Source organism: Pempheris klunzingeri, unplaced genomic scaffold (genome assembly GCF_042242105.1).
Source record: "Pempheris klunzingeri isolate RE-2024b unplaced genomic scaffold, fPemKlu1.hap1 Scaffold_52, whole genome shotgun sequence".
Taxonomy (NCBI): domain Eukaryota; kingdom Metazoa; phylum Chordata; class Actinopteri; order Acropomatiformes; family Pempheridae; genus Pempheris; species Pempheris klunzingeri.
The window spans coordinates 340,668-366,958 of record NW_027254956.1 but is presented as its reverse complement, the minus strand read 5'-3'; the positions used below and the strand labels follow the sequence as shown (position 1 = coordinate 366,958).

Below are 26,291 nucleotides of genomic sequence, written 5' to 3'. Positions count from 1 at the left end.
TTTTATCTTAGCGCAACACTATCATCCTTCACACGTTTTCAGGCCAAGCTTCATCTCTGGATTAACCCGTGTTACAAACTACCCTTAAGTTCCTCCCTGCTTTCCCTCATCACTGCTGACTTGAACATACTGTAGAGATTCATTGCATATTAAATTATTTACAACTTGAAATGGGCTGCATTTGTTTTCCCTCCTAAAACTTAGAACATAAGACTGTCATTAAGACTGTGCTTAGTACATAGTGCTTTCAACTAAACAATCACTAGAGATTTATTTATACATAAATTTCATTTATTTTTGTACAGATATTCAAAACATTTTTAAAGAAATGCCTAGGTATTTCATTGTTTCACACAGAAATGATCTTTTGATTACAGAAACTTTGGAAAGGCCCTTTCACTGGAACAGAGGGTGTAACCCCTCAGGTTGTGAGTGTGAAGTGCATTTAAGTTTCACTGTTTTTTTCTTACCAATCATTCAGCAGTCGCTTAATGAAGACCATAAAAAAGTTCCCATTAAAGCCAAAACAGCACTGGGTTTCACTGCTCCACTCCAGGCAAGAGCGAGCATATCTTTCCCCCGTGATTACCCTACACAAAATTACACACATACTATCAAACCTTTAAAGAGTATGTAGTATCTCCAGGCATAAAAAAATAAACTATAGCTCACCAATTTTTGCGCAAACTGACATTTGTTTTGCAATCAAGTAATTTACAGTTTCAAATAAACACCTTTTATGGTACTATATTATCTTTGTAACCCCCAACAAGCTGTGCAAACAATGTCAGGATATTGATAAATTAAATGATATGAAGACCATCACTTTTCCCACAATACATCCACCTACAGTATCTTCTTAATCACACACCCAGGATACCAACTGCCTTTCCTCCAACAACATATGTTATCACAAATACAAATTGTCAACTGTTGTATATCTGGATGACTGATTTTTTGGAAAGAGGAGACCATTCTCCTGTAAGAGCGCTTAAGGGCTGGCGTGGACAATAAAGACGCTTGACAAAAACAAGCACACAAAATGCACACATACAAACCAAAACCCCAAAAGCACAGCATTATCTAACATGATGTGCAAATATGGTGATTGTGCGAACGAGGGTGAAAAAGGCTTTAAAAGGTCTGGTCGTCATTACAGGATTCGGTCCAGTGGCCAAAGACCTCACAGATGTCGCAGTAGGGCCGTTCTTCGCCCTTACTGCCATGGTAGGTGGTGTGTGGAGGGGAGTCGGGCATCTGCATTTGTGTGGGGCAGTCCTCAGTATCGTGGAGGTCAAAGCAGTCACAGATGTCACAGAACAGCCTTGGGGGAGGCTTCTTCTTCACAGGTTCTTTGTCATGACTGCAGAGAAAAAGAAAGCAGGTCCGTATGTAACTAACTGTCCAGCGATACACAGCTGGCATTATTTTAGAGGAAGTCTGAGAAGGTCAGATATGAATAGGACTTACCTATCATAGTTATCCAGCTCACTTGGATTATTCCCATTGAGAGCAGCAGCAGCCATTTTCTCCAATTTGTCCTTGAGTTCCTCATTCTTCCTCTGGAGGTCAACGATGACTGAATTCAGGAACTCAATCTTTAAAAGGAGATGCAACAGTGGCATCAGTGCTGCTGCCAGCAAATGATCACCTATTATCCTACACATTTTCTTGCACAAAATTTTAAACATTGATATAGGGTCTACCTGTGGACTTTATTCATTGTATTATGTGCAAAAATTTGCCTCAATACTATGACAAGGACTATAGATAGATAATAGTGACTATACCTTACCATATCCGCTACATAAGTAACCCAATTGTGACTACAATGCCAAATCGCCACTGTGAGTTGTCCTCCAAAGAAAAATCTAAGCTTGGAATGAGTCACTAGGTAAAATACTGACTGAGTGTCTTCCTAAGTAAAAGCACTACTTAGTAGATCTGATGTCCCCTAAAGACAGAGGTATTGAGAAAATAGGCTTCATTCGTCTTAAGAGGACAGTTTGTAGTTTGGACATCAACTTCAATGTGATCCACTGGAAAAAACACTGACAGTGACAGACAAACATGCAAAGGTGAAGCTGATGAAAAACATTAACAAACCGCTGCCTGATGGTGGTGTAGCATTGCCAACATCAGAGACAGGGCAGAGCAGAGGAGTTGGGATTTAAGAAAGAGAAGGAGAGGGAGAAGATAGAAAAAAAAAAAAAAAAAAAGACTCAAATTAGGACCCACCTACTGCCAGACAAAACACTCAAGTCATCACTGACACAGATAATACAGTATAACATTTTATAATAAACAGAGGCTGGAGGTGAGAAGTAAGAAGGTTCTGAGACTGAGGACACGCACCATCATCCCACCACTGTGGGTGAAAAGCTCTATACAGCTGTATGAACTGAAATGATGCGAGAAGCTCAATATGCTTCCATTCAAAGGTAAAATCAATTTAGATCCATCTCACCTCTGTAAAACATTATACTGTAACAGCTACATGCGTCATCAGTAAACAGTAAAATGCAGAGTCTACTGCTACATCAGAAGTAGTATTTGTTAGTAAATGTCTGAGTAAGCAGCACGCATTTCACGCAGCATTCAGCCAGACGGTTCCCGTACAACAGCCCCAAACGAGTAATGACCAGAATGTAAATTAGACCAAGTTGTTGTCAGACCAGAATATTCTGTGAGCCAAGGTAGGGAAGCATCTTTACACTGAATGTATGAATGGCAAAATCCCTCAACCTATCCAGGCCTATGATTATGATATTATTCAGGATGAGGAGAAGGTTATACACACCTGACTTTCTGCAGTCTCCTTATCCTCCCTTAGTTGGTCCACAACTGCATCACCTGGAAACGTCAGGTAAAAGGTTAAATGACATGTAGGAGCAAACTTTGTAATCTTGTTTTCGTTAAAACTCACAGAAAACTGACCTAAAGTGCAACCAAAAATATTGGCTGTGTTCATGTGTTAAGCTCATTCTTACCTGAGGACTGGTTGATGGTGTCAGATCCTGCGGCCAGGGCCTTCTCTAGTCTCTGAACACGTTCCTGTAGATTAGCTTTGTCCTGCTCCAAGGCCTGAATTGTATCCTGGAGTGTCTTAACTGAGGCACTTTCCCCACGTAATACAGCCAGCTGTGAAGAAGGCAACAAATGCTTTTCAATATTGGAGGAATGTTGTGTTCCAAAATATTACTATTTGCTCTAAAACATAATTTTATCACTTTGTCACTCAGTGACAATCTAACAGCATCACAAGCACAAATTCAATTTGAGTATTTATTCAGTCTGCAAGTCAAGATCTGAGAGTACATACTCCTCAGTGTGTTTGAGTTCAAAACAGGTTTTAAGAGGATGAAAATGTGTGTCACTGCCTTCTTGCTCACAATCTTTTAAACTTGTACTTTCAGGTTCATAAAGTGGTAGAATCTTTGCATGCAGCCTCAAATAGGAAGTAACATCGTATTAGACTCAGCAATGTTCCTGCAAGGTTCACTGTTAAAGACTGTTATAAAAGGCTCTTATCTTTTTATTGCTCAGAATCTGTCACAACAGATGATTCACTTGAATTCATTTTGTGCTGTTCTGTCAATAAGCTGCCATATCTACTGACGATAAGAGAGTACCGTCATGCATCAGATTCTCACCTCGCTCCTTAAGTTTTCCACCTGCTGGTCCTTTTCTGAAATTAAGGCACTGTTTTTATGGATGGACTGTTGGAGGGCGGCCTTCTCCTTGTCAAACTGCTCCATCAAGGTGCTCTCACTATCAAATACACAATAGCAACTAAATATTTGAGGTACAGTACACAATCACTCCAGGCAGAGAAAAACTGGAACCAATTAACCAAATTGTTTCTCAGCAGATTTCTATCTTTGGAATTACCTCAGACTTCAGGGCCACAACACACATTGCAGAAACTCAAGGAGACATGCAGAAAATTAAGAGCCATTTTTTCCTCTAGCATTGCTTTCAATCAAAATATTTGATACTCTGTGCAGTCATCACATTCAGTGTGGAAATAAGGTAAGGGAAGGAGAGCACAATGGCTGACATAAACAAACTAATAAAAACAAACAAAAAACACCACCAGTAGTGTAAAAACACTATCAAACTGCTAATCAGGTGGAACGGGTTTGCATGTTAATATATTTTTTGGTGTAATGGTTAATGTTTGCACTATTACAGGATGATGACCAATATCAAATTACATTAAAATGTGAGTTACCTGAAGGCATTATTTGGCAGGCTTTGCAGAAAAAGAACAGCATGATATACCATTTGCTTCATAATAAAATGCACAGCATATTAGCAAGTGAAAGCATTTGTGTTCATTTAGTCAACAGGCTTCAAAATACTGGTGAATTTGTAGAGATCTGAGAAATGGACTGATTCATAAAATGATCATGTCTTCATACCTTTGCTTCAACTCTTTCAACTGTTTTTTGAGTTTTGAGTGCTCATCCTTAAACTAGAGGGAAGAGAAAAAAATGTCCCAGTCATGGTCTGCTCATCAAAAGCTGAAAGACAAAATGTTCTGATGGCCGTAGTTTTATGAGATTTAAGAATTCAATAAAAATAATACAATAAAGATTATGATTATGTGTTGCACCTTCACAAGATCACTCTGGCCTTTGTGACTGTTTTCGAGCTCCAGAGTCAGCTTGTTGTTTTCATCTTGCATCGTCTGCAGGGACTCCGTCTTCACAGAAGCTGCTTCTTTAAGCTCCTCACTGAAAAAACACAAATATTAAAATCATCCAAGAAATTCTGACAACTCGTGCAGAAATCATATTGGTTTGTAGGAACACTTCCTGCCATGTCTCTTGATTTACTGTAACCCATTAAATACATCATATTATCATATTATTCAAATTTAAATTTGATATATTTATATTTTTCCAAAATTAAAGACATACTCACATTTCATGGCACAAACTCTTAGTCCTCTGAGTTTCTGTGCAAAGCTGCTCTTTAGATACATTCAGGTCTTCTTGGTACTTGGAATTCTCTTTCTTCAAAGTTTTTAGCTAAAACAATAAATATATTATAAGCTACAACTACAAAACACATATACCCAAGATTTTACTCATTTCCTTTTCTTTCACATATATTGCTTGATGGAAAGAGTTGCTTCACCTCTGAAAGTTTATATTAGCACTTTTTCTGCAAAGACCCATCTTTCCATCTCTTACCTTGGTCTCCATCTCCTGCTTAGAGTTTCGGAGCACTTCAAGCAAAGATTGGGCTTCGTTCTTCTCCTGCATCAAACTGGCCTTCTCTTTTGCCAGTTGTTCAAGAGCCTCAGCAGTCTTACCAGAGGCCTCTGTAGCCTAAATGGTGCATGAGCAGGATATTTGATAAGAACGGTTTCATATCAAGAGAAGCAAATGGTTGGTTGACATCAATACCTAATGACCTCAACCAACCAGAATACGTATTGTGAAGGTCATTTGATTAAGCTATTTATAATGCATCGTTTGACTACAAGCAATTACCTTGTTTTAAAAGAATTTAATTAATCGCATGCTTAATGTTTAATGTTTGTCTAATTACTGATTTAGCATCAATTCCAAATCTCCAAATCCAAATATCAGTTCATTGCAAATTTACATTTCTAAGTACATTCTGGTTGAGAATTAACAACATAAATATTACACTAATCAACAAAAACAATTAGGAAATACTTTAAATACTCTACAACCTGTGGCCTCAGAACGGATACTGGCAACCCATTAACTTAAGCAATGAATCACATAAGAAAAAAAAAAATAGTGGTATTTCTTTACAGGCATTCTGTGTAGGACTTCCTCAAATCCTGAATGATGGTAGAAACCACTGGTTACCACCAAGAGCTGCCTTGTATCGAGATATTTAATCATTTCTGTCTATATGTATATGATCAGTAAGTGTAATTGTAACAGTCTGCTCAGAGAGATTTTGCAAGCCCAAAACCTGAATGACACTAAAGCAGATTATTGAGGCTACAATCTTTCCCATTGCATTAATATTTGTGATGAGTGTGAGTGTGATGACAGTGTGCTGAGAAATCCTCACATCGACCTTTTTGAGTTGAGTCTATTAAGATCAATTATAAATTCAAATGAAATATGAAACACCATCAGATGGTGAGTGTGATAAAGATCACCTTACACCTACATAATCATGTAACCCAGAAGAATTTCGCCTTATGTTATATCACGTTATAAGCCCACAGGAACAGGCTGGGAGTTAAGGGTAACTAACAGCAGTTAGTAGATGGAAGATGAAAGTTAGGCACGAAAATAAAAGGAGGGGAAAGGCAGACAAACCAGCAAGCATGCAGTAAGTAGGTGACATAGACCCAGCCACTCTAAGGTATGTGTGTCAGTGATTACTACTGGAGGAGGAATACCTCAAGCTGCTTAGAAATGGCAAGTTTTAGTTGGGACTCCAGCTTCCTGATTTGCTGGGTGGCTTCATCTCTCTCCACCTGCAGAGCATCCTTCTGTGCGTTGAGATTTGAGATGCTTGAGGAAATCTCTTCTTTCGAAACAACAGAGGCTGATGCCTCCGCAACAGCATTTTTATATTGCTTTTCCAAAAGTTCTTTATCAGCTTGTAGGCCATTGACATCAGCCTCTAGTTGTTTCTGGCTTGCATGCAACTTGTCTAACTCTCCAAGGAGTCTTGACTGTTCCGTGACTGACTGTTCTTGGCTTGTGTGAAGAGAAGAAATGTCCTGCTCCAATTTACACTGTCCAGCTAAAAGGTTTTCCTTCTCTGTGGTCAGGAAGGTCATCTGTTTGCCCATCTCCTCAAGCTTAGATAATAGCTGCTCTTTACCTCGTGTCAACTCACTGGTTTCTTGCTCTTGCTGCTTTAATTTCATTTTCAAAGTCTGAATATCCACCATAAAAGACTTCTTTTGCTCATCAGCATTCTTAAGGTCAGAAGACATCTCTTTATTTTCTTGTGTAATTTTGGATAACGTCTTCTGCAGCTCCTCAGTTTGTTTGGAAAGGCCATCCTTGTCAACTATCACTTTAGTCCGTTCACGAGATACATCCTCCAGCTGGTTCTCAAGAAGGTGCTTGGCCTCTGACATTGATGTAGTCTGACATTTTAACTCCTGGATCTCCTGAACCAGCCCCTGGTTCTCTTTCTGCAACGACTGCACTTTTTTGTCAGCTTCAGTCTGCAACGATTGCAGATGCTGGCAATCGTTTTTAAGGCTTTCAACCTGTTGAACCAATTCTAAATTAGTCTTTTCAAAATCAATTTTTAGTTTACTATGCTCTTTGACAAGTTCGGTTTTGTCCTTTTTAAGAACTTCAATATCACATTCATGTTTCTGCAGTTCATTTTGCAGGTCAGCCTTTTCTTGTTTCAAAGAAGTCATCTCTGCTTCAACCTTGTCTTTCTGGCATTTGGTTTCCTCCAGTAGCGTTGTTAGATGAGACTTATCTTGGATATTGACAGCATTTTCTCTGGAGTGACTATCCAATTGGTCCTTTGCTGTTCGGATATCAGTAGCTAGCTTATCACGCTCAAGAGAAAGAGCACTTTTTTCAGATATAGCTTTTGTGAGCTTCTCTTCTACCTCTCCCTTCTCCACTGCCAGACACTCATAATCCATTTTCTGCTGTTCTAGTGCTGAATCCAGGCTCATCTTTTCTTTTCGTATACCATGTAGAGCCATCTCAATTTCTGAATTCTGAAGGCGAAATGCTTGCCTCTCTTGCTCAAAAGACGATAATGCTTCTTTAAGTTTCTCATTGGACTGAGACAGTTGTTCTGTTACGATCTGAAGCTTCTCCTTTAATTCTTCCATCTCTCTGAGGAGCTCTTCCTTCTCATTACAGATTTTTCTTTGAACCGCAATTAAGTCTTCTTTCTCCTGGCAAAGGTGGAGCCTCTCAGAATCAGTCACCTGACTGCTTGTCTTGAACTCTTCCAGCATTTGGGCCAGACTCATTTTTGAGGCTTTAAGTTCTTCACATTCACGGACGGAGCTCTCCAAGTCTTTCTTTGTAACACTGAGCTTAATCTGGAGCTCCTCCTTCACTGTCTCAAGGCTCTTTTTATCCAACACAGCAGCACTGATTTCAGTGGACATCTCCTCCTTCTCTTTAGTCAGTGTTTCTGTGAGGGCCTGCAGCTGGGTATTCTTCATTGTAAGATCTTCTTTTTCTAAGTTCAAAGATTTAAGTTTTGCTTGCAACTCAGAATTCTTAGCATCAAGAGATTTTTTGGCATTTCTAGCAGTATCTCTCTCTAAAATTAGATTGTCCTTCTCACATGTGAGCTTTGACCTGCTTTCATTGAGGTTGTCTTCAAGCTGGTTCCTCTCCTTGCAGACATTTTCATAATCCTCGAGTAGTTGCTTCTTTTTAGCCTCAATTTGCTGGCTGTCCTGTTGATGCTTAAGGAGCAAGTCATTCTTCTCTGCATTTTGTCTTTGAAGCTCTTCAATTTGGGCCTGGTGTTCACTTTCAGCATGCTTCTGTTTTTTGTTTTCAATCTGTACTTTCTGAAGAAGATCTTTCAGCTTCACCAACTCTTTGTTCAATGTAATCCTTTCTTCATCTGAGCGTTTGTTGTTGGCTAGTAATTCCTCTTGATTTTTTGAAAGCTTATCTCTGGTTGTTAGCAGTTCATCACTCTGGACTGAAAGCTCCTGGTTGCTAACCTCAAGGGCAGAGAGCTTGGTCTGCATATCTGAAAGCCGTTTCTCCAGTTTACCTTTCTCAGCTTTAACATCCTCACTTTCCTTACACATACTTTCCAGATCTAGACTTTGCTTTTCCAGTTTTTTGGACAAATGTTCAACATCATGCTTGTAGGAGTCAAGCTCAGCAGAAAGACACTGGGAAAATAAAGTTGATAGAAAAAAGGAGGGGAATATATATACACAGGGAAAAGTAAGATGAGTCCAAAAATAAACCAAGCAAATATGGACATAAGTAATATGCAGCTGATAGGTTAAGCTGCGGGAAAAAAAAGCTCAAAAATGGCAAAAGATCACACCACAGCTTACACCACAATGATTTTCAAAAATATAAAAAGGTGGAACATTTTCACTTGAGCCCTTACTTTAAATTAATGTATTAATTGCATTGATGCAACAAATCTGACCATTATAGTGAATGACTACCTTGCAGCATCTTGTATGGCAATTAATTCAAATATAATGGGATCCACATTGCAAAAGCACTTTTAATATGCCTTGAAATATGTATTGTAAGATGAATGGGAAAAGTATGCAGCATAAGCCAGTGCTGTTAATGAATGCCTCCAATGGTGTAGAAATACTCACGAAACCAAGTTGTTAGAAAGTGAAAATGTTCTACTTAAATGAAATATCAAGGTAATAAAGAATGCTAACAGGGGTACATAGCAAAAGTGATAATCATGTAATGTAATTTGAAAGAAACTTAAAGTAATAGCTAAATGTAAAATATGTAAGTAGTTGTTCTTAATGTTAGTTTAATTTTTACTACAATCAATGTCTTACCCAATAATCAAATAATTGTCTTAAAATACATTAAAGGCATTTTGTCAGGTGTACCCCTGCAAGCATATAGCCCATAGCACAATCCAATATACAGCTAAGATGAATATGACACAAGAGGTTATTAGCCTTAATATCGGGGGAAATGACCAACTTATCTAATAATTTGCAGAACAGTAATTAGGAGCGATAATGCTGTTTATACTGTTCATTAATCACTAATGTTTAAGAAGTACAAAAGAATCTTACACATTTAAATATGATACAGAAAATTCAAAACATTTTGACTTAATTAATGTGTTTCTTTGAGGGTTTGTTTTTACCTGAGCCTGTTCCTTGTATGGCTGCAGCTCAGATACCAACTTCTCCAGTTCCTGGGTTTTGTCCTTTGAGGAAGTGAGTTCCTGCGTCAGCTTGTCAATTTGACTCTGCAGCCCCTCAAGTTCCTTGACATGGAGTTCTGAGGCCTGAGAGAGGGATTTCTCTTTGGAGGCCTTCAGCTCTTCAACCAGGCTCTCACCTTGTTTAACATTCTTCTCCTAGAAAACAGGGAATGAGAAACGAAATAACTAACCACATTAAAGCATTTATTTACTGGTTTCGAAACAGCCAAAGTGCAAGATTTTCCAAAGCATGGTAACTGAAGTATTACAATTTTAATGTCTATAAAACAATTTTTTAAGTCTTGAAGTAAGTGACATACAATTCTCAAGCACAAACAAATTTTTTGGCTGCCTCATAATGCTAACCAAGTTAGTAATCTTCTCCTGAAGGCCACTTATTTGAGACTCAAGTGCATCTCTGGTCTTTTTCAGCTCCTGCTCTTTGTGGCACTGTTCCTGCTGGACTTGTTCATTCAAGTGGGCCACCTTCTCCTTCTCCTCTGCCAGCTGACTCTGTAACTCCTCAAGCCTCCTGAGTGGTGACAAGAAAAAAGGGGCGTTCATGATGTTCAGTGTCAGGTTAGATAACTAAAGCATAAAGTGACCACAACATGGAATAAAATGTGGTACCTTTCTTTCTGTATGAGGTCTTCATTCATTTTGGTCAGCTGTACTGAACTATCACCGGATGCCTTCATCATTTCTGAAATATCATTTTCCAGTTTGCTTTTGTCCTTTGAAAGCTGCTCAAGCTTTTCATCTGCGGCCTTCAGCTTCCTCTCCAGCCCTAAGTAAAGACAAGATGAGTTTCAAGTCTCCAATAGCAACAATTCAAACTTCTTACAAAACATTTTACATTAAAGAATGCAATTCAAATGTTCTCACCGGCAAGTTGACTTCTTAGAGATTCTGATTCTGTGGACAGGGATGAGCACTGCTCTTCCTTCTTACCGAGCTTCTCGAGTGTTTCTGTAAATATAAAAATGTAAAATTTTTCGATTTGCAAAAAAGATGGGAGGAAAAACATTTGACTAAGTGAACAAGGACCAATTGGTTCTATCATTTACCTTGCATAGTTTTTGCTGATTTTGTCTGCTCCTGTGTGCTTTCAGCCAGCTTTTGCTTCTGTTGGGAAAAATACTTTTTTGCGTCACATTTTCGTACATGATTTTTCTGCAATAGACAAATTTGCAGGACAGGAGCGTTTTTCAAGATTGTTGTGGTTTGTACAGCATTTCAGTTATGTTCTGTCACAACACCAAATAACACATTGAACAAGCAGATATACTGACTGATGCCAGCTCATTATCGATATATCGGTATCTGACATGTCAGCAAGTAACTAACAAGAAAAAGCAGTAGAGAAATGCAACAGACATGACTGAGGTAGTTTAGAAACAGTGATGGAATTAAATAGTTTGTTCATCAAAGGGCACTGAACATGAAAGAGACCAGTGACCAAAAGAAATACCGTACCCACACCCATAATTAAGCCATAAGTCTTACCAGGCTGTCAAACTCCTGTTCCAGGTTGTCCTTCTCCTTCTGTACAATGGCCAGACTCTGCTGTGAAGAGAGGACTTCCTGCTGTCGGCTCTCCAATTGAGAGCTCAATTCACTCACCTAATAGCACGTCACCAAAATGGACAAAGGCAATCAGCGAAGAAACATGCACATCAAAACAAATCGCTAACAAAACAATGGCTGACAATCATTGTCACAAAATGCCTTACTGACCTAACAGAAGACACGCTGAGGAGGTGAACAAGAACCCACCTTGGCATCCTGGTTGTTTCCGCGACTCTGAACCATCTCTAATTGACTCTTCAGGGTCACAAGCGCCTGGTTACTTTGTGCTACTTGGCTTCGCAGAGCCACCATTTCTGCCATCTGCTCTTTGGTTTCTCTGTCCATGTCTTGGGCCTGATGTGTCCACATTGCTTCTTTCTCCTCGAGCTCCTTTACCCTAAGTTCCGCAGCATGAAGCTTTCCGAGAATATCCTCCATCTCCACAAGGTGCTGCTCCTCTGCTTTTTCAACACTGGACCGTAATGCCTCCTCCAGTTGCTCCTTGTCCTCAGTCAAAGACAACAGCTGTGCCTTCAGTGACTGTGTCTCCTGAGTCCAAGCAGCAGCTTCAGCTTTTTGTTTGGCTCCTGCCTCCTCTAGAGCCAAATTGTGCTCCAACTTCAGACTCTCTAGTGCACTTTTGGTTTCTATAAGTTCTTCTGCCTGCGCACCTGCACCTTTGCTGAAGGACACCTTCAGCTCCTCCATGGCTTGCTGATGAGAGGTAATGGCAGACTCCAACTTGGAACGCCACAGTTCAATAACGTCAGCATTCTCCTTCTCAGCCTGGCTTAAGCGCATCTGCAACTGCTCATTGTCACCAGAGAGCCTTACTGATGTAGCCTGAAGCTGGGCAACTGCCTCAGTGTGGGTCTTATCTTGAGCTTCTACCTTCTCCTTGTATCTTGCCAGCTCTTCTTGCTGATTCGCTTCTTGGGAAGCCAACTGGTCTCTCAGAGAGTTTATCTCTTCCAGAAGGGGGGAAAGAGTAGAGTTTGAGTCCTCAGTGCCCTGCTGGGTTCCAAGACGCAGCTGCAGGTCAGCTACCTCTCTTTTTCGCAGAGAAAGGTCCCTCTCAAGCTCCATAATACGGGATCTTTCCGACACAGTAGCAACCTTTAAAAGCACAAATGCTTACATTCAAAAAAGTGTCCCAATCTGACGCAATGAACCACTGTGCACAAAAATGTGTGTTAAAAACGTAGTTATATCCGTTTTCATTTGTCCAATAACAGTAAAGAATGATTATTAACTGTAATTACAGATAAAATCGCTTGGTAATAGTAAAACTCAATATTTTCTAACAAAGAAAATGGTCAATTTGCTTGTTTGATGAGGAGGGCATAAAACATTGATCCCCAAAACAAGGTGTTACACTGACCTCTTGTGGCTATAAAGGGTGTGGTCCAAACAATGGATGTGAACACTGAAAGCATGTATGGAGCTATAGCAGTGTGTAAAACATTTCCCACCATCTATTTCACTAAAACTTTTCATCAGTGAATTAATGCTACTATTGATCTCATGATTTATGTTAGAACAGCTATGTTCCAAATCTGTTATTTAATGTTTTCACATGTGTTTTTCTTTTCACTGGTTCAACTTAATAGCTTGATTAAGGCAGGGGAATCATTTAATCAAAATCAACATTTGGACAAAATAATCATCCTTTTCTCATGAAACTATAGAACTGCATTTTTCCTGCTACCCATTATGTCTATAATATTCTAGGGGAACATAAGGATGCATAGCCTGGGAGGTGGAGCAGATTTTAGTCTAACAGAATGCAGGGACACCAAATAAGCAGGACAAATGGATGCTGGGAAGGACTGGGAGGTAGAACATAGGATAACCAAGAAAATGATTAGCTGGGACAAGGGATAAGTTTGTCTGTCTGGTTAAGCAGTGATACCAGTAAAGCAAGAGTGAGTTCAGGTTGAGGAGCGCTTTGGAAAATAGTACAAGTAAAAGAGCCGTCACTTAAGACAGCAGAAAGACGCAATTGGTTATTTTTTTACATTTAGAACAGAAATATATACTTTTCTAAATAAAATCTGTGACTAATGCCTAAAGGTTTGATGCTGCATCTATTAGTCTAACTTATGGCAGGATGGACTAATTTGTGCATTTAAATAAAATCAATATATGTATCAGTATAATTTTTTGTGGTTTGAAATACATTTGTGGGGTTCAGGTTCATTCACCATAAACCCATACAAAGCAAAGCGTCATTTACTGCTCAACACCTCGCAAAGTTTTTGGCCATTATTCCTGGCCCAGGCCCTCTTTTCCAACGCAGTACACTGCAGAGCAGAATTCATTACCCTAGTGTCTTCTAACTCTCTTTGGAGTTTCTCAGCTTTGGTCTTTTCAAAGAGCAGGCTCTGTTCAAGCTCCTTAATGTGGGCATGCTCCAGTCTGGTCTGCGTCTGTTAGTAAACAAGGGGGAGAGGAAGAGAACACACCAGTGCCACCATCACATGCCAGCCCAACGCAGACAGAGAGGGAGGGAGACAAGAGAGAGGATGGAGGGGTTTGGACAAAGATAGTGGTGATGGAGTATGTGTACAGTAAGTGTGTGTTTGTGTATGAGAATTTGGAGGATTGGTGGATGAGTGGAAAAGGGATGACACCCCATGCAGAACATTCAGGCTGTGCCATAAATTGCTGCACACAGGGATTTTTGTGAAAGAATGGTGGGAAATACAAGACAAGCAGCAAAAGAGGTGGGGGGCATCTGTTATGGATGTGCAGGATGAGTATGTTGATGGAGGCAGTTTAGAAGTAACCATGCAAAATTGACACCTGGTGGACAAAGCACATTGATTGTTATGGTACATACATATTTTTGATAATGTGTGTCAAGCCAGCAAATAAATTAAGTAAAAAAGACTTCACCACATCATGGAGAGAAAGCAGTGATGGATGTTTCCTGACTCCTTTACCTCATGCTACATTGTGTAACATAAGTGCATTTTATCATACAGATTATATCAGTGTTGTAGAATTGTTATATTGATTTAACAATAGAAAGTCACTATAAAGACATTTTTCAGCTTTTTTGTATTTTCAGCTGAATCCACATGATGACTTACTTACTATACTAGTAAAGTAATAAAGGCTGTAGCATTATTGATATCCACACTGCTTTCTCTCTTTGGTTATAAGGTCATTGTCCACACTGCATAAATTAAGTATTATATAAGAAACCACCATTTATCAGACCACCATGTGCAAGATTCGTGACCAACTTAACAGAAATCAATCAGTAACGCAGAAGCATGTCTCAAGAAACAGAAAGAATTCCCATTTGACTTCTTGGCATTGTGTGCTATGAATAAGGGTTTCAGGACGCATTTCCTGGCAGAATTTTGTGCTTCACGTCTTATATGTTACCCAAAGTTTCATTTTGAGGGGAATAGCACTAATTTTAAATGCTGGGCCCAATGACTATTTTCAGGTCATACAACATTAGGTTTTCCATGGACACAATCTGACAAAATTAACCCTCATGTCTAGCTTACTTTTATATCACATCCAAAAGGTAATGAATGGGGCAAGAAGGATGTGATTATGAAACTATAGCAAATGCTCTTTTGGGTTCAGCGTAAATTTTCTGGGTACTTTGAATGTAAAAGTCTACTTAGACACTGTATGCAACACGAAAGTGCCAGTGGAGTAGGTATAAACTATAACTAACTTGGTACAAAAATTACATTTGAATTTTTTAGCTGAGAGTGTTATCCCCCTTTAGTTCCCGTGGACAAACTGAGGTCTGTGACTGGGCAGTGGAATGACAAGGGAGCATCTCCAGTGGTTCCATGCTGAGCACTGGACCAACATGAAAGACGAGGACGAGAAGGAAGAAGAAGCAATAACATCACATCACTGAACAGGGAGGCACTGAGGGTTATAGCACAACATTAGCACACCTTCAACAGCTTGAAGTCAACAAAGCATTTTTGAGTTTGGCCTATTCTTAAGTGTTTGTTGGTGTATTTCAAGCTGCATGCAAGTTTTTAATATATCCACAGTTGTGAGTAAGTAATAGACTGTTAGTATACACGTGTAAAAAGAAGATAAAGGGGTATTCTAACCCTGTATTCTAACATCTATTTTGCGTTCGGATGCCTTCAGGATAATTGAGATGGTCCCCTGTATAGCACTGTGAAATAAATAACAAATCCTTTGATCAGATATGAACACAGATACTACTGGGCCCCAATACTCTACCTATCATAACTTAGGATGAGAACATGACTCACTTGAGAAAAAGATGATGAGTAATATATCATGATATCATGTGAAGGAAAAAGTAGAGAGCAGGTTCTTTCGTTAACAATTGCCCTAGCTTTGATAATCAACGACGACAATAAAATGTTTTCTTTCTCCATAGTAGGCAAACATTATTAATATTGCATTCTGGTAATGAGGTTCTTAGACATATAATCAATCTCTTTACATCAGGGCTTTCATTATGCTAACAACAATAAAAACATGCTTGGTGACCTCATGGATATCAGGTCTGCGTATGCATTTATTTCTGGTTTGAGAATGGCCTGGCCTCGTCATCAAAGCCAGAGCCTTCCTGCACTACTAGATGCATTTGACAGCACATCATTTAATGCAAGATGAAGCCAGTATCAAACTGTCCATGCATGAGACTGCAGAATGGGTAGTTCCTACTGCTAACACAAACTAGAGATAATGCAATTGACTGGACTCAACTGCAGCTCTGTAACAAGGGTAACATGTACCAGTTAATCCCATGCAATCTTAAATTGCATTAGACCTGCACCCAAGGACACTGATGTAAATAAAAAATGTAAATGACTTTGTCATGGATATAGATAGAGGTTAATGTTAACTGGAATCCTGAAATAGAACCAGGATGCAGGGTGAATGGAGCACATACTGCTTCTAAGTTTATATCAAAATATTGATTTCAAATCATTAGGACAAATGAGTTAAATATACTAGTCAATTCACTATTTAATAAAAATAGAAATGTCTAATTTGCAGTCTGATATATGAATATTATTACACTGATTGATGTTTTGTTTTTCCAACATACCTTCAATAAAATATGTTAGTCGCAATAGTGTGGATCTGCGTGGTGCATTTACCTCCAGATCTCCTTTGGTAATGCAAGCTTCCTCTACTCGGAACTGAAGGTCCTCCACCTTCCTGTTCAAAACAACAACAAAAAAACAATCTTACTGGAGCTTTTTTTTTGTTGTGGTTGTTGTCTACATAACTGAGTAACTAATAACTTTAATTGCAATGATCAAGAGCAAGGTTAAGCCCAATAATAAACTGCCTCAATAAACTGAACCCATTAAATTAAAAAGGTGTCTTTGACTGGTCCCACCTCTGGGGATCCTTACCTACGCTCCTCCTCCAGCTGATTCAACAGCTCGACTTTGTCTTTGTCTGCAGCTTCGACCAAGGCACGTAACTGGTCCATCTTAGCCTCCATCTTTGAGAGAAAGGTTGACATTGAACAAAAAAAAAATCAATACAGATGACAAGATAATTAAGAGAGACTCTAAGCGTAATTTAAGATGAATAGGAGGTTCATGCAGATTGTTATTACTAAACTACTGGATATACTGACCTGCTCCTGATCATCCCTGAGCAGGCTAATTTCTTGCTCCATCTCTCCAACATGGCCAGTGGCCTTGGCGACCTCAGCTCTCTCCATGTCTCTTTCAGCCATCAGCTGCTCAATATGCTGCTGCTTCTCCTTCAGCGCCTCCTGCAGGGCTGTGGTGCCTGAAATCTTACGACTATACCGCGACGATGTCTCTGTTAGCTATGGAGAGAGACCAAATGCAAGCATGGTCAGGCTGATGAGTAAGCATTAAAAAAAATGGATGAGTACCATTTTTTAACACAGTTGAAACTGTGTGTGTCCATATCTCACCAGGCCTGTACGGCTGGGCTTGGCGCTGACAGACGAAGCCACAGAGCTCATGGTACTGATAGAGGAAGCACTAGGGCTTCGCTTTAGCCCTGATGGTGTGGCCACTACCTTCCGAACTGTTGTTTTTGCTTTAGCTGGGGTGGTGGAAGGGAAGCCAATGCGTGTGACTTTGTGCACTGGAGCAAATAAGCCATACTTGGGTTGGCACTGAAAATATCTGGGGACAGATAATTGAGTACAATCATGATATTGGAGGTAGTGGCACACATGTGGTTAAAAAGAATTAAAACTTTACTTATTACAGATCCAGTTGCATTTGTACCTTGTGCCTGCCACAGCCCCGTCATTCTTTCCTAAGGGCTCATCCAATTCCACACCACACCACTCGCCTTTGGCAAAATCTGTTTCTCCAAGGAAACGTACAACTCCTGCCTTTGTACCACCAACCTGAGAAGAAAACACTACGCATTAGCCAACATTTAATCTCCTAAACAGATAAAAGAGGCATACAGAGTAATCAGCTTTGCCTGGTAATAAACACTTGAATGAGATAATTCCATCAAAGCAACAGAAACAAGCGTGTACCATCTTTGAACAGAAAGAGGTCAAACTGTCAACATCTACAAACCTATGTTTTTCCTTTCAATTATTTTCATGCAGATCTGCAAGGTTTACATGATATTAAATATGGAAGTGGTGTGAATGTTTCTTAACTTAACGTGCTGCGCAGCTTCCTGGCTGAGGAAGGGGAGAAAATGGGGAATAATCTATAAGAGTTTGAGCATGCTCCATGCAGTGAACCACGCATGATCTCTTCTGCGGGTGTGTGCGTACTGTCTGCAGCAATTTATGTGTACAAGATCATGTCCGTACGATAGTTGCTATTGATCTGCAACACATTTCCACACTACATACATAAAACATTTGTAATGGCTGTTTGTCACCATTGTACAGCACATGTGCTTTTATGTTCTTCTAATATTCATAAACACATAAGTGTTTTTGGAGTCCGTTGAAAGTAGCATGTGGCTGGCGTAGGGAGGAAAGAAGGTGCTCAGCAAGATAAAATCCACCAGGACCGCACACAGATGGTAACTGCACTCCACCACATTAGTTCCAGCACCTCAACTGACAGAGATGGAGGTTTGGTGACATGAAATAGAGACCATGTTTATTTCTCTGAGATTACTATGTTGAAGAAGAGGAGGGCCATGTGACTCTGAACAAGCACTGTTCATGCTAATACTAATGTTAGGACACAAAGGTATAATTTTAGAGTTCTATTACTTTGCGAAATACCCAGGAGACTTTTGTTCTATTATATAATATAATATAAAACACTTTACCAATACACGGTCACCCATCTTCAGTTCCCTTTCCCCCTTCTTGACTGATCCAGTCTCTGAGAGGTTGGAGACAGATTCACTGTTTGTTCGTGCAAGGTTGGAAGATGGTGTAGCCGGTGTAGCCGCTGTAGCTGGTGTAGCGGATGAGGCCTTCTTTGCTGCTGTGGTAGTTGAGGGTAATGCCGACTTGGTGGCAGGTGTATGCGAGGCAACGCTACCAACTGAAGGAGTGGGTGATGCAGCGCGGGAGGGTGGTGCTGTCTGAGTACCATTAGCCTCCCCTTCGGTGCGAGACAACTTGGATGGGCGGGTAAATATTCCTCGCAAGGCTTCACACTGGAAGTAGCGCACCCCTGCCACCGACCCGTCATTCTTCCCAATTGGCTCATCAAGAACAATCCCTGCCCACTGTCCTGGGGCAAACTGTGTCTCTCCCAAAAATTGTATGTAGCCTGGCTTATTTCCATTCACCCATACTCGCTCTCCAGTCTGGAAGCTCTCCCCAGAACTCTGGCCATCTGCACCGGCACTTGCAGCTGATTTGTCTGCAGCAACTTTAGCTCCTGCCGAAAAATAAGGAGGGAACAGGTTTTTCTTTGTTGTTTTTTTTTTTTTTTAAATCCCTTCGGTTAATGACTGTTGTGAGGAAGACAAATGCCACAAATACTGTGCAAAACATTGTAATATCATGTGATTTAACATCCAGATTATACTATGCAAGTTTATTCTCTCCACGACTTCTTGTTCTCTTAGCAGTTACATGTTTAGCTCAACACAAAGAAAACAAGAGGTTCCCAACATCACTGTTTAGTAGAATCTTTACTATACTCTCACAGCAGTTGTGACTGAATGGTTCTTTAGATAGATAGATAGATAGATAGATATTGTTTATTGATCCCTCAGTGGGGAAAGTTTGCTGTTACAGCAGCTCAAGGGGACAGACAAAAACACACAGTTAAAGAAATAGAAAATTAAATAAACATAATACAGAGGAAAACCTATATACACAGAAACATTATGTACACAATAATTACACAGAAACAACAACAGAGGATGACACTGCACTGTCATATGTCCACTCAAACTTGAAGAGCCTGCATATGGGAGGATTCTTACCTGCACTGGGGTTAGTTTTAGGGGCTGCTGTCCCAGCTGGCTTAGTTATCTTGGTGGGTACTTTGATCCCACTGGGCTTGGCTGTGCTCATGTTTCCTTCTGTGATCTGTCAAACCCACAAGGCTTGTGTCCGTCAGTGGGGAGAGACTGACCCCAGATCATCAAAACTACAGGTTGCAGCTCAGGGATGGCGAAGTTGTTCTCTCACCAAAATCAATTAAACTAAAAATAAAAATAAACAAAAAATGTTCAAAAAAAAAGAAAAACCAGGAAAAGGGAGGAGGGAGGGAAAAGTGGTGCTCACGAAAAGGACCCTGTTTGAAGAGAAAAAAAGAAGCATTACTTGACTTAATTGTACGTTACTTTACTAAGCACTCAAAGTGCCAGTGTTGGCTAATTACACAAGTAATTGATTTATTTAATCAAACTATTTAATCATTTAGACAAATCAAATATTCACTGATATTTCCTGCCTCTGAATCAGCAGTGGGTGGCACTCAAAGTAATAATTCAACTTAGTGAGAACTAATTAATTGGTAGTAAGTACAGATATGCCTTAAAGGCAAGTTCATTGACTTTGTTTTTGGTGCTCTGTTAATGGAGGCATTTTGTTTCTGTTATGACAACAAGCTCCTCAGCACACAACACGTCACAGTTGGACTTAAAAATAGCCTGTCAAAGGGCAGCCGATATGCAGTCTATGTTACTGCTACCATGAACTTCTGAATAGCTCATCATCTGTGACCTTGACCATAACACACACATTACCAAAAACACAGTCTCTCACTCAATCTGTTATTCTGGCATATAAAATTGTGTAAATCTGGTTGGCATCTTTTTCTAAAACAGGATTACTGTAGAACAAGAACACCAGCAGCAGCAGATTATCCTGTTTGTCAGATTACCTCACCACAGAAAAAGATTGGCTGAATGCACATTTAAATACAGCCCCCGCTGTTATTAGTTTGACATTAGTAAGTGTTAAATCTTTTTATTCACCAATTGGCTTGATTAATTAAATCAAACAAAAGCAAAACTACTACCAAATTAATGACAAGCGTTGAGTTTCAGTTCATGGTCTACTGTGAGATCTGCAGCATCTCAGCCTGTTTCAGTGGAGGGTAGCATCACACCAACATGATCTCGGCACAACAGGTGCACAGAAAGTCAAGGATACCAAGTCTGATGTTTGACTGTGTGACCAGAGTCAGTAAAAGCGAAATACACACAAGCAACCTGAAGCAAGGATGAGCTACATTGTCAACAACATGACCCAACAACAACTGGAAAAATGTCTGTGTCCAAACATGCCTCTATCATGAAGCCATACAACCTCACATTTGGTGAAATGTATGCGATCAGCAAAGAAATAAATCATGTTAAGACAAAATGCGTACTTTTGAGGAGAGGATTTTCAATATTACTGAATATTGTTAAGTGGCTCCTGTGTGCTGTTTGCTTGCCTGTTAGAGAAAAGTATCTCCTTTGTATGGATTTAAAGTTTAGGATTCTGTACTTGGAATTTGCATAACCCCTTATATGTGAGAATTGAGAGCTTTCTTTGAAAATTATCATCAGGGTGTGTGACTATAATTGTTTAATCAATCATTTTCGGGTATGCAGCGTGTACCCGGAAATGATTGAGTCAATCAAAACAGTGCTTCTGCTTATAATGAGTATAACTACAGACCACGTACAAAATATAAAATGGCTTGCCATTGACAGCAAATGCTTGCAGTATCCTGGGGCAAAGTAACAAAAGTGTTTTGAATGCTCTGAGCGGGTGCTTGTTTGTAAGTTGGGTTGATTCCTAAATACTTTAAATGTTCCTGTGTGACTTCAAGTGAAATAAAACTATAAAACATCAAATCAACCTTCTCACTTCTACTGTGAAGTCAAACTGTTTTGAGTCAGCCATCAGTCAGTTAAGACACTTGGGGTAGAAATTTAATGTAGTGTGTAGTGTTGTGTGACACTGTGTTTAACAGTGTCACACAAACATACCTTTCATTCTTGAAAGGTCCTAAGAGCTACAGCCTGTAAGCTCAGCAAATCAACTGAGAAGACATGCCGTCACACACCCTCCTAGATATTTCTCAGTAGAGAATAAAGGGTGGCCATCAGAAGGCAGCGACCTAGTTCAACGCAGTGTTCCAGTTTCCTCCCACTGTGCTTTTGAATAATACTGATTGGTGCCCTCAGGTCAAGAAGAGGCCAGAGAAAGTAAGCACGTCAATGGCTGAAGACGACATGGTGGAAATTAAAACAACAAAAAAAGAGCCATTATGGACCGTCCAAATATTTAGTAATTAATTTAACTTATAAATCAGTAGGGAAACTTTTTAGAAAAAATATCTTATAAATACCTAGTCTGGTTGACCAATGTGGCATGTGGAATATGAATATAAAAATCAAATGCATTATGATGTCTCCACAGAACACCACCAGGCTTTACTTTAAGGCTGCCTTGTGAGCATTACCAGAGGATGTTTCAGCTCTGATTGGTGAGCTAAAGCAGTCAGTTGAAAATGATCCACTTAGTCTGGAGAATTTCCCACTACAGTCACGTTAATCTTTTGCCAATGACTCTCACTCTAATCTGAAGCTTGAGGGGAAGCCAAATACCAATGTTTTGCAAAAGTTGAAAGGAATTAATTTACTGATGTATTGAAAAGTAAAATCCTTAAATAGATTAAACCTATTCACAACTTAGCAATACCCAAATCCCATGTTGCCTGGTTTCATTTTTATCTGATGTAAATACACAAATACGAATGGGTAGACGGCAGTCTGTAAAACAGAACTGAGATGTACTCTACTTCTTAAAATGACAGAATAGACACAATCAACTTCCATTTTTGTAATGGCAGACTAGTATATCTTGCTGACTACAGGAGCACAAAACCACTTATGATACAGATGTTAGCTGAATGAGCTTGCATGTTTTCTAATAACAGTAATAACTCTCCGTCCATTTCAGCCTCTCAAGTATCTGTTAACAGATGAGGAGGGTGTCACTGGTTACACAAGCCAGTAGGCTTTCCTTCCACATTGTTTTTCAGTATGCTAATATTAGCCATTGACATCAAGAATATTGAACCAAGGACAAACAGGTTTCATTGCAGCGTTTTAACAGCAAGTCCAGCAATGACTGATTGGATAAAAGGGAGCAAGAAAGACATTTTAGTGAGATTCATAATCCTGATGCAGTAAACTCACAAGTAGTTTACAACATAAAAAGGACACCTTTATGTTTTCACTGACTCCTACACTCATCTTGTTTTTAACATCACCAGACCAAGGCGAGCTCTGGTTATTTCTTTTTGAGGAAACATCTGTGTTATGTAGGCCCCTGCTCGCACTGACAGAGGAAGGTGTAGAAAAGCATTAACAGGACATAAATAGGACAGAATAAGAGTCGGAAATGTCCTGCATCCTCAGTGTCTGCGAATACAGCATCACCTGGTTTAACATTTACAACGCTCAACCATCTATGTCATACACAGTTTCTGGCAATTACAACTGTGACGAGACTGAAACCCGCAAAAATAAAATAGATGGTATGGGTTGTCTAAGTTTCCACTGCAGCCCCAATGTGAAATCCAGACCTAATACAACCTCTTCAACTACAACAGTTAGGCTGTTTCAGGCTATTTCATAGTTACTGTAAATTCATACATAACGGTTTTCACTCCTGTGGGCTGAAATCAACTAATACCATGCATGTGCAAAAAAAAAAAAAAAGATAATATCAGTTCAGTGACCAGGTTATAAAATTATCTGGCTTTCCAACAAATGTAAGCCACTCCTACACATACTCTCTTGAGCTTAAATTTCATACTGAGAGGTTCAGAAAATAAAAGAAATACAACTACTTGACTGTCACAGATTCAAGTGGTATTGTGTTTTCAATTCCTTAGATTGCCACCCATCAAAGCTGTAGTCATGTCAGTCAGTCCAAACAAGTTAAACTGCCCTAAAGGCTTCATCATAAATACACAGGTCCCACCTTAAAAGCACAAAACTGTCTCATGCGAAGACTGCCCTGTGACACCGCTGCTTCACTGACATATTACACGGTGTGTCTGTATAGTTAAGTTACCTTGAGGTGTGGTGAACGAACTGGCTTGGTATGGTACCATGTCTTCGTTCCTCTTTCTCTAACGATAGCTAACGGATTGACTGTCGGTGAGGTGGCACATCTGGTAGGAGTGAAGCCTGTAAAAAAATACCATATCAGCTAAGATGACTTACCTTACCGTCCAATTTTACGTCTCTGGAGAGACGATGCGGCGTTTGTGATAAGTTACACTGGTGAGAACATCTGACCATCGTTAGCTACGTGTTCAAACATCCTCATAACGCACTGACCGACCGCTGTCGTTAAGCATAGAGACTGGAGCAAAAGCCACAAGTCCAAAAGTCTCCGCAATGTCACCGAGGCTCCAGTAGGGCACACTGCTGCTACAACTTGGGAGTCAGCATAAATTGTTATACATCAGATCTACAGAAAAAAAATCGCCTGCCGTATACTGTTGTAGTGATCAGCAGTTGGTTGGCGATACTGTCACCTCCCCGGCTTACATGAATCCCAGTCTGTTATCACGATAAGAATAGACGTGATTAGTTGCTAAGTAGTCAACGCTAGCAGGGAGGCCCGAGCGATACGGCGAACCGGTGATCAGGACTAAGAGAAGGGCTGGTTAGCTAACTTAGCTAGCTAAACTAACACCTCAAGTAACGTCTCTACACTTGTTACCTGAACAACTTTCACCTGACGTTTGGTCACTTGGTTTATCAGCAGCAAACGGACAAGCAAGTTTACGGAAATACACGACCCTCGGCGTGAGCTAGCGATTACTGACCTGATTTGTGTCTGTCCAGCCTACGTCTTCTGAGGAAAAAATTACACAGCTAGCAGGCTAAGTGGAGAACCACGGCGACGACTACAGCTCGGATGGGAGTCGGGCAGGCAGGCAGGCACAGCCCAGCGTACGAGCCGTGCGTCCAACGGCCGAGAGGAACGTCAACGGTAGGTGTCGACCGAAGACGATATGTTCAGTGGGATGATTCGCTCCCTCACCTCTGAGAGTGCTAAACAATTTCCAGACGTGAAAGCTGGCTTTTATTTTACTGCGCTGGCTCGTACTCTCTACAGATTCGCAGACTTTCTGTAATTAAATATGAACCCCGAACAACAGTTTATTTTTCGGGTTTGGCGAAGTGAAAATATGCTTTATTAATCTCAGGCTTTTGAGATGAGAATCCAGATTATGATCATAGTACCAGCATGTTGGTTTGAATTGTGCAAGTAAAATTTATTTTTAGAAAATTCTATCTGAGATGAAAAACAAGTATTAAATTCCAAGATTATGCCAGAATTTGGTCTTACATTTCTGATTATAAATCTTAAGCCTATGACACCGTTACTATCACATGCCTTTGCAAGGGGTTGAATATTTTTCTCCTTCTCATAAATTCATCACATCCAGACACAATCAGCTTGTGTGTGCAAACATATTTGCATAAGTATGTACTGTTTGTAGGTGTGTGTGTGTGTATTCAGTATGTAATAATGTGCAAGTCATTTACATTCAGTTGGGAAATTCTCTTAACTTTGACACAGTATGCAATGTTTCTGCTATAATACAATAAATATTTAGGGCCCGAGCACCAAGCGGTGCGAGGACCCTATTGAAACCTGAGGGTGAAAAACGAGCAAGGGAGGGAAACGGGCGAGAACCCAAGAACCAAGAGGTGTACGGATCTCACAGGCCCCGAGCAGGTAGGCCTCGGAAAAATACGTGGAATGAAAAAAACCAGGTGACCAGGGGGCCCAAAACATAGTTGAAACTGAAGGAATTATTATTATTATTATTATTATTATTATTATTATTATTATTATTATTATTATTATTATTATTATTATTCTCCGTAAACAAAAGTAAATTTGGGGGCCTTAACATGTACGCAGAGGCAGGAAAATTTGCACACGCATCAGGCCTGGCGAAAAATTTCGTATTTTATGGGTCTCATAAATGGGTGTGGCAAAATGGCTCTACAGCGCCCCCTGCAAATTTCAGCGGACTAGCCCCGGGACTGCGTTTCACCTACATGTACAGAATTTGGTACATATATGCAGGACGATGAGATCTACAAAAAAGTCTCTTGGAGCGTTGCCCTAAGCCAAACAGGAAGTTGGCCATTTTGAATTGCGTGTCAAAAATTTGTGAAAAATAGGGGTTGTAAATGAACGAACTAGTCCGAGGGGGTTGAAGCGATTGAGTTCAAACTTGGTCAGCTGGTAGAAACAATATCAAGGATGAAAAGTTATCAAAGGTTTCTACAAAACTTTAACGGTTTGGGCGTGGCGAGCTGTCAAAATTCAGTCCCTCACCGTCAAACAGGAAGTTGTTAATAACTTGACTTTACGTGATCCAATATGCACCACA

The 26,291-nt window shown here is 39.9% G+C and overlaps 1 protein-coding gene across 3 annotated transcripts; it reads right to left on the bottom strand.

The window, feature by feature from the left end:
* Positions 1 to 269: 269 nt before the first annotated feature.
* clip1a (CAP-GLY domain containing linker protein 1a) lies at positions 270 to 24,809 on the bottom strand. Of its 3 annotated transcripts, XM_070856063.1 has the most exons (27): positions 24,705 to 24,809; positions 21,844 to 21,924; positions 19,840 to 20,153; positions 18,724 to 19,286; positions 17,700 to 17,824; positions 17,378 to 17,594; positions 17,069 to 17,266; positions 16,839 to 16,930; positions 16,578 to 16,638; positions 13,776 to 13,880; positions 11,659 to 12,567; positions 11,389 to 11,505; positions 10,950 to 11,007; positions 10,768 to 10,851; positions 10,513 to 10,669; positions 10,249 to 10,414; positions 9,823 to 10,038; positions 6,401 to 8,854; positions 5,202 to 5,339; positions 4,930 to 5,036; positions 4,619 to 4,739; positions 4,425 to 4,477; positions 3,654 to 3,771; positions 2,991 to 3,141; positions 2,801 to 2,853; positions 1,471 to 1,598; positions 270 to 1,363 (listed from the first exon to the last, which is right to left on the bottom strand). In XM_070856063.1, exons 3-27 carry the CDS (start codon positions 19,928 to 19,930, stop codon positions 1,135 to 1,137), a joined length of 6,711 nt encoding a protein of 2,236 aa, XP_070712164.1. In that variant the 5' UTR covers positions 19,931 to 20,153; positions 21,844 to 21,924; positions 24,705 to 24,809; the 3' UTR covers positions 270 to 1,134. The 3 variants fall into 3 exon arrangements, with proteins under 3 accessions (XP_070712164.1, XP_070712163.1, XP_070712165.1); XM_070856062.1 differs by lacking the exon at positions 21,844 to 21,924; XM_070856064.1 differs by lacking the exons at positions 6,401 to 8,854; positions 21,844 to 21,924.
* Positions 24,810 to 26,291: the final 1,482 nt, after the last annotated feature.